The sequence below is a fragment of the Populus euphratica genome, unplaced genomic scaffold, assembly GCF_000495115.2.
Source record: "Populus euphratica unplaced genomic scaffold, PopEup_1.0 scaffold220.1, whole genome shotgun sequence".
NCBI lineage: Eukaryota > Viridiplantae > Streptophyta > Magnoliopsida > Malpighiales > Salicaceae > Populus > Populus euphratica.
In genome coordinates this window covers 105,154-113,699 of record NW_011500103.1, presented here as the reverse complement: position 1 = coordinate 113,699, position 8,546 = coordinate 105,154, and the positions used below count along the sequence as shown (strand labels likewise).

At 36.5% G+C, this 8,546-nt stretch overlaps 3 protein-coding genes across 5 annotated transcripts in view; all 3 read left to right on the top strand.

Annotated features, from left to right (window-relative positions):
• Positions 1–7,706, top strand: part of LOC105109519 (TMV resistance protein N-like) — a 22,346-nt gene extending 14,640 nt beyond the window's left edge. The window contains exon 8 of the mRNA XM_011004251.1: positions 7,614–7,706. The gene's annotated coding sequence lies outside the window, so the exon portion shown is untranslated. The remainder of the gene's footprint in view (positions 1–7,613) is intronic.
• LOC105109520 (TMV resistance protein N-like) overlaps positions 1–8,546 on the top strand; it is a 38,170-nt gene that overhangs the window by 18,472 nt on the left and 11,152 nt on the right. The window lies entirely within an intron of this gene.
• On the top strand, positions 5,716–6,922 carry LOC105109518 (TMV resistance protein N-like). Its single transcript, XM_011004250.1, has 2 exons — positions 5,716–5,998; positions 6,075–6,922. The coding sequence occupies exons 1-2, from the start codon at positions 5,804–5,806 to the stop codon at positions 6,903–6,905; spliced, it is 1,026 nt and encodes a 341-aa protein (XP_011002552.1). The 5' UTR covers positions 5,716–5,803; the 3' UTR covers positions 6,906–6,922.

Below are 8,546 nucleotides of genomic sequence, written 5' to 3'. Positions count from 1 at the left end.
GTTATTGTTATTGTTGTTGTATTATTGTTATTTATAATTTGTATAATTAACCTCCCTGTGGTTCGACCCCGGTCTTGCCGGGTTATTTATTACTTCGACACTCCTGCACTTGAGAGAAGACATCAATCTTTTAGTCGTGTCAATCCACCATGAAAGAATCAAACTTCTTATACCATTGTCTTGAAGCTTGCTTTAACCCACATAAGCTCCTTTTCAATTTACAAACTAGCTGCTCTTTGCCTTTTGCTTCAAACCTTTCAAGCTGCTCCATGTAGATTTCCTCATCTAAATCACCATGGAGAAAGGCAGTTTTCACATCAAGTTGTTCAACTTCAAGATTCAAACTAGCAGCTAAGCCAAGCACAACTCGGATTGAAGACATCTTGACCACTAGTGAAAAGATTTCTTCAAAATCAATACCCTTCTTCTGACCGAAGTCTTTCACAACCAATCTTGCCTTATACCTTGGTTATGAGCAATGTTCATCAATTTTCAACCTGAACACCCATTTGTTCTTGAGTGCTCTCTTACCTTTAGGAAGCTTCACTAACTCAAAAGTATGGTTTTCATGCAAGGATTTCATCTCTTCTTGTATTGCTTTTAACCACTCATTTTTCTTCTCATTTGACATAGCTTCATCAAAGCATTCTGGCTCTCCCCCATCAGTGACCAACACATACTCATGAGGAGAATATCTGGTGGAAGGTTGGCGAGGTCTAGTTGACCTCCTCAATTGTGACTCATCTGAAGCTTCCTGCATAATCTGTTCAGGAATAACATCAATATCATCATTAGCTGATTCAGGATCACCAACTAATGGCTCAGTAAGAGAACCACCAATATCATCATTTTGCATGTCTCCCCCATGATTAGTAGGCATCAAAGGTAACTGTGGAGTAGGTCTTGAATTTGAATTAGATGGAATAAAAATAGTAGACTCTGTTTTCTCTTTCTATTCAAAGTCTTCAATGGTTTGATCTTCAAAGAAGATAACATCTCTGCTTCTCACAATTTTCTTCTCCTTTGGATCCCACAACTTATAGCCAAACTCATCATCTTCAAAGCCTAAGAAAATACACTGCTTTGTCTTGTTGTGAAGCTTAGACCTTTCATCTCTAGGAACATGTACAAATGTCCTGTATCCAAACACTCTTAAGTGTGCATAAGAGACATCCTTTCCTTTCCAAACTCTATCTAGAACATCAAATTCAAGAGGAACTGATGGAGAAAGGTTAATCATGGCAATTGCAGTCTTCATTGCCTCACCCTAAAAGGACTTAGGTAGCTTTGCATGAGAGAGCATACATCTAATTCTTTCAACAATGGTTATGTTCATTCTCTCAGCCACTTCATTCTGCTATGGAGTCTTAGGAACTGTCTTCTCCAACTTGATACCATGTTCCCTACAGTATTTCTCAAAAGGACCCCTGTATTCACCACCATTATCAGCTCGAACACATTTGAGCTTTCTACCAGTTTCTCTTTCAACTCTGGCATGGAAATCCTTAAAGACATTAAGCACCTAATCTTTGGATTTCAAACAAGTGGCCTAAATTTTCTTGGAGTGATCATCAATAAAACTAACAAAGTACAATGCACCTCCAAGAGACTTATCAATCATAGAGCAAATATCAGTATGAACTAAATCAAGAACATGTGATCTTCTATGTGAAGGTGATCTTTGAAACGTAACTCTGTGTTGTTTGCCAACTAAACAATGAGTACATGTGTTCAAGTTCATACCTTTTAATGAAAGGTAGTTCTTCTTGGCAAGGATGCCAAGGCCTTTCTCACTCAAATGTCCAAGCCGCTTATGTCATAAATCAGTAGAGCAATCTTCAATTGCATTCACCTCCCCTTTGATCACCTTGGCTTGTGACATGTAGAGACCTATCTTCTTCCTTTTAGCAACAATCAGGGAATTTCTGGAGAGCTTCCATTTACCATCTCCAAAGTAATTGTGATAGCCTTCTTCATTAAGAGTACCTATAGAGATCAAGTGTAGCCACATATCAGGCACATGCCTAACATCTTTGAGTAACAACTTGCACCCAGTATTGGTTTCCAACCAAATGTCTCCAATGCCCACAACACTAGCCATCCCTTGATTTCCCATCCTAACTTGACCAAAGTCACCAGCAGTGTAGGATGTGTAAAAATCACGTCGGAGTGTAACAAGGTAAGAAGCTGCTGAATCTGCAACCCAGGTGGTATCCTGACACGCAAGATTAACACAACCATCATCACAAACAATGACAACATCACCATTAAATACAACTGCAACTGTACCATTCTCTCCATTCTTCTCTTCATCTTTACCCTTTTTATCTTTTTTATACTTTCTGCAATCCTTCTGCATATGCCCAGGCTTGTCATAATAATAACACTTAAAACCCTTCCTTGACTGAGATTTTCCTCTTGGCTTCCATTTGCCTTTTCTATTGGTGGATTCTCTATCTTGCTTGCCGTGAGAGAACCTACTTGGACTTCTCCCTCGACTTTCTATAACAAGTGCATGAGACTCAGAAGTGCTTGTGCTTTTCCTCCTCTTCTCTTCATTGAGGATACAATCCTTCACTGTTTTTAAAGTGATCTTCCCATTCAGAGTAGAATTGCTAAGTGACACCACCAAAGTCTTCCAACTATCCGGCAATGAACTCAGTAGAATTAATGCTTGCATTTCATTAGTTAACTCCAGATTCATCAATGACAACTGATTTAAGAACCCTTGGAATACATTTATATGTACTGAAGCATCTTCACCATCTCTATACTTCAAATTCACAAGGTCTCTAATTACAAAAACCTTGTTTTATGCACTCTCATTGGCAAATATTTCTTTCAACATCTTCCAAACTGTATAACAGTCATGTTCTTGAGAAATATGATTAATGGACTTAGAAGATACCCATTTTCTAACATTAGCAGTAGCCTTTCTATTTAGTCCATTCCATTTTGCATCATCCATATCATCAAGCTTTATTCCTTTACATTCAATCGGCAAAGCCAAATCATTGCAATATAAGTGATCCTCCATCATTGTTTTCCATAGAAAATAATTTGAGGAAGTAAGCTTTATCATGCCCGAATCTTCCTTTTCCATTTTAATTGCACAAGAAATTCAATCTACAAAACTAATGCTCTGATACCACTTTGTTGAGAAAACTAGGAACAACCGGACACCAATTTACCCGGATCAATTCAGCGGAATACAATTCACAATTCACAAGTCCTAATTCTTTCCCTCTTTGTGCAGTAAGACAAAATCAAACAATGATAAAAAAATAATGCAAATAATCACAAAATCAACACCAAGATTTTTAAAATGGAAAACCCGATGTGGGAAAAACCACGGGACCGTAGTTTACCTAAAAACTTCCACTATTAACAAATAATGGGTTCACAATCATTCTTCGTCAGATTCAACTAAGGGATACAACATATATATCATAAAGAACAACTTATTCTTGGATTACAACAAGATTAAAGGAGAATTATTTGAGAAAAACTCACAATACTGACAGCCCCTTTTTCTATCAAAATGGCCAGCTTCCACACCACCAATCTTCGATCCAACCGTCCAGAATGAAGATCAACGTGTCTAGAAGCTTCTGTCAAAATCTCCGCCCGATCCAATGGTGAACGAACTGAAAATTGAAGGAAGAACGCAGGCTGCTCTGCTACCTCTTCTTCTCTTCTTCTCTCTTGATTTTCTTCTCCTCTCTTCTATTTTCAATTCTGCCGCTACAGTACCCGAACCACATTAATATTAACACCAAGAGACAGCCATCACATGAAAATTAATGTGGTGGTCCCACCATCACATGGTGTGGGACCACACACAATAAGTTTGTCTACAGAGGCAACTTCTTTTTGATATCCTAAACAAGACTGCTAATGAGATACATGATGTCGATGAAGCGATTATAAAGCTTAAGGATGCATTATGGTGCAGAAGAACTCTTATTCTGACGTGGATATGCTGATGCTGACGTAGATATGCTGACGTGTCAGACACGTAAGATATGTGGGCCCCACAATTCTGAAATGGCAGAACCACGTGGATTTTTGGTTGATGTGGCAGTGATGACGTGGCAGATGATGTGTCAGGTGACGTGACAAGTGACTGGGCAGAACTGCTTGCGTGGCGGGTCAACCCGACTCATATTGCAGGAAACGAGTGAGGAAGACGCGTGGTGCGCGTGGGCAGTGCTGATGGTGGCGCATACAGGTGAGTGCGGGCATGCAGGACGTCGGATTTTCGCCGAGTTTTCACCAGTGAATTTCTCTCGTCTTCCTCTTCACGATGGTATGTTCAAAAACACGTTTTCAGAACTTTGATTTTTAAGTTTGGATCAAACACCCTCTTTTTCAAGAACAAGCTCTGATACTAGTTGTTAGGACATTCAAGCTTTCAAACACACATCAATTTACGTGGTTCGACAACTTGCCTACTCCACGGAGCTACTGATTTGTATTAATCAAGCTCAAAAGCAATATAAACAACAAAACAAGGAGGAGGAGAAAAAACTTCTCTACTCAACTCAACTCTCATTCTAAGCTCTCTCTGTGTTTCTCTCTATTTCGTGGTGATGCTCAGCTATCAATGGCACTCTCTATTTATAGCTAAAGTGGGAGACAAGCTTCTTCCTTTAGTCAACAATGGTGGGCAACAATTTCTTTGGTTAGGCACCTACCATTGATTCTTGCATTGCAATCACATGGCTGCCACCTATTATTTGTGTCCATACATAACAATTCTGAAGATCAAGGATGCAATATGTTGTAGAAGAACTCTTATTGTTCTAGATGATGTGGACAAAAGGGACCAATTCAATAAAATCGTTGGCATGCAAAATTGGCTTTGTAGAGGAAGTAAAATCATTGTAACAACCAGAAATAAGGGTTTGTTTTCAGCTAATGATATTCAGTGGATCGGATACAAAGTTAAACTGCTAGATGATGAAAAATCACTTGAGCTTTTCAGTTGGAATGCCTTTGGACAAGCTAACCCTGTTGATGGTTTTGTGGAAGACTCTTGGAGAATAGTACATCATTGTAATGGACTTCCATTGGCTCTTCGAGTTATTGGCTCTTCATTGTCCGGAAAAGAAAGAGTGATATGAGAAAGCGCATTGCAACAAATGGGAGTGATTCCTAACTCTGAGGTTCATAGGGTTCTTCGAATAAGTTACGACTTTCTTGATGGTGATTATCTGAAGAACTTATTCCTTGATATCGCATGTTTCTTCAATGGAATGGATGTGGATGATGCAGTTAGGATACTGGATGGGCTCGATAAAGGTGCAAGATTTGGGATTGACAATCTCATCGATAGATGTCTTGTTGAAATCAACAGTGATAAAAGGTTGTGGATGCATCAACTCGTAAGAGATATAGGAAGGGGAATTGCTCGTCAAGAATCACCCAAATGTCAAAGAATATGGCGCCACGAGGATGCTTTTACAGTTTTGAAAGGAACTACTGTAAGTAGCTCAATTGTTTTTTTATATCTGCTTAAATGGTTTGTGGTGCCTTAACATATTCTTTCATTTACTGTCCTGTCCTTTCTCATGTACTTTTAATATTTTTGAAGCAGGATGCTGAAAAATTGCGTGGCCTTACCGTTGATATGCATGCATTAATAAAAGATAATAATGCAGAGGTTGTCTGTACCAGTTAAATTGTTTGCCGCAGGCTTAACTTCGTTCAACAATGGCTTTCTGACTTTTATGATGGGGGAAAATTACAAACTGGTCAAATAAGTTTATTTCCCATCCTCAGCACGGATGCTTTTAGAAAGATGCCAGATATAAAATTTCTCCAACTAAACTACACTAATTTTCATGGAAGTTTTGACCACTTTTCCAAGAATTTGATATGGTTATGTTGGCATGGATTGTCTTTGAGCTCCATACCAAATCACGTATGCTTGGAGAAGCTGGTGGTTCTTGATCTATCCAGAAGCTGTCTAGTTGATGCTTGGAAAGGCAATCTGGTATGTATCTAGTCTCTCTCTATAGCTATCTCTCTCGTTTTCAATTGATAACAACTAAATTCATGTATTTTCGCAGTTTCTTCCAAAATTAAAAGTTCTCAATCTCCATCACTCTCAAGATCTCATTAGAACCCCAGACTTCTCGGGTCTTCCAAGTCTTGAAAAGCTAATACTTGAAGACTGCATCCATTTGGTTCAAATTCACGAATCTATTGGTGATTTACAAAGATTGTTGATCTTAAATCTAAGAAATTGTACAAGTCTTATGGAGCTTCCAGAAGAAATGAGTAGATTGAATTCACTTCAACAGCTGGTTTTAGATGGTTGCTCAAATCTTGACAGCCTGAATATGGAGTTAGAGCATCATCAAGGGCGCAAGTTGCTTCGAAGTGATGGAATTGTTGCAAGTGCATCATACATTACATCTCTTCCATTGAAGCTATTCTTTCCCTCTAGGTTTTCAGCGAGGAAAATGTTGAGATATAGCTCGTTTGCACTGCCAGGCTCCTTGACGAGACTAGATTTAAGTGGAACAACAATGCGTTCTCTTCCAGAAAGCATCAAGGATCTTGGTCTACTCTACTTCCTATGTTTAAGAAATTGCAAAATGCTTCAGGCACTCCCAGAGCTTCCATCCCATTTGGATTCGTTAGATGTGTCCTTTTGCTATTCACTGCAAAGCATTACAAATCGACACCGTTGGATTTTAGCAGATGGTTGTGATCACTTAGTCGAGTTCCAAGATCGGATGAAGCAAGAATTAATCCAAAAGTTTGACTCTCACATGTTCAGAATAATGGAAACGGTTAGTGCTCAGATACAGAAATCGAGATTTCAGGTCCTCCCTCACCCATTTTATTGTTTTGGAAATCTACATTTGAATACTTTTCTTTTGCTCATTTTATAGACATTATTGTTTTGGTGGTACAGATAACATTTGATCATGGCATATTCTACGTTGTCGCATCTGTATTTGATAAAGATGAGATGTTTAGGGGGTTTCATGAGGAGGAAGAAGAGGATAAATGGCTAATTCAGGATGAGGTTGTAGATAACTTTTCATTCAAAATATCCTCATCATCTCCTGCGCACCGGATATGTGGCTTTAATCTGTTCATAAGTTATGTGACGTCAGCATACCCTGCCTCTAGATATGCTTATATTATTGAAATCAGAAAAAAAACCAGTGGTCAATCCATGTGTTGTCTCGCCGTGGTCTTCCCTTTTGGTGTCCGCTCGTGGTGTTCGTGAAATCCAATTGCTAATGCACACGAAATTAGGGGTCGATGATCCTACATTTGATAATGGTGATGACGTGGTGTTCGTGAAATCCAATTGCTATGCAAGTAAGGACGATTGGTGTACAATGGTCGCTTGAAGAGGAAGGAAAGGATGATGATTTTATCCAATCAAAGGATGAAGTTATCAATGCCCACAACAGTAGCAATAATATTTTTAGAAATTACTATTGTGGTTTCCATTGTAAACGCAATGATGGCAATGGCGATTGGTGGTATTTTGCAAAGAGAGGTCTAGAACTTGCTTAAACCCAAAGTAGAGGTTTGCTTTTTTAGATTTCAACCGTAACATTAAAAAAGCTGGAAAGCTTTCGAAATGGTTTTTTCTTTTTTCTTGAAAAGCTTATCATGAAAATAGTTTTGTATCTTCCTCCTTTCTTTATCATGGAAAGCATGGGATCTTTTATTTATAAATATTTGTCAGGACTTTCACTTTCTTTTTTTTCTTTCCTGTAATATGTTATTATTTTATTAATTGATTTTTATTTATAAAATCTTGGATTTATAATAAGATATTTTAAATATATTATTTTATGTGTCAATTTTCTATTGAACAAAATATATGTAATGATTCATTTTTTTATCTTTTTTATTTCATCCTTTTATATAGAAATAAAATAAAAATAACATATGTTAAAATTTGAATGGTAATTCTTTTTTGCTTCTACATATATCCTCTCCAGACAAGTTCACTTGTGATTAAAAAAAAAAAGTTGTCATATCTTGAAAATATGATTGAGAGGATTTTATAATTTGAATATATTTTATTTTAATTAAAATTTAATTTGATTATATTAAATTTTTTCAATAAATTAATATAGATATTTTTTATAAAAATAAAATATAATAATCATCAAAATTTAAAATTTAAAAATTAATTTTGATTGAAAATTATCAAATTAAAAGATAGAATTAAAATTCAATAACAAAAGTGGAAAGGTTTTGAAAAGCTTATCAGGAAAATAGTTTTGTATCTCTAGTAATCTTCCTTCTTTCTTTGTATAGCATGAGATCTTTTATTTATAAACATTTGTAATGCCTTTCACTTTTTTTCCCCGCTTTAATATATTATTATTTTATTAATTAATTTTTATTTATAAAATCTTGTATTTATAGTAAAATATTTTATTTTACTTGTCAATCTTTTATTGATCAAGATATATGTAAAGATCCATTTTATTTTCATGTTATTTTATCTATTTTATTTTATCTTTTTATATAAAAATAACATATGGTGAAATTTAATTGTT

What these genes read in the sequence shown, in the direction of transcription:
- LOC105109518 (XM_011004250.1), top strand. Translation starts at nt 5,804, where the DNA reads ATGCCAGATATAAAATTTCTCCAACTAAACTACACTAATTTTCATGGA. An exon ending in ATGCTTGGAAAGGCAATCTG is followed by an intron (nt 5,999 to 6,074) that starts GTATGTATCTAG and finishes GTATTTTCGCAG; the next exon opens with TTTCTTCCAAAATTAAAAGT.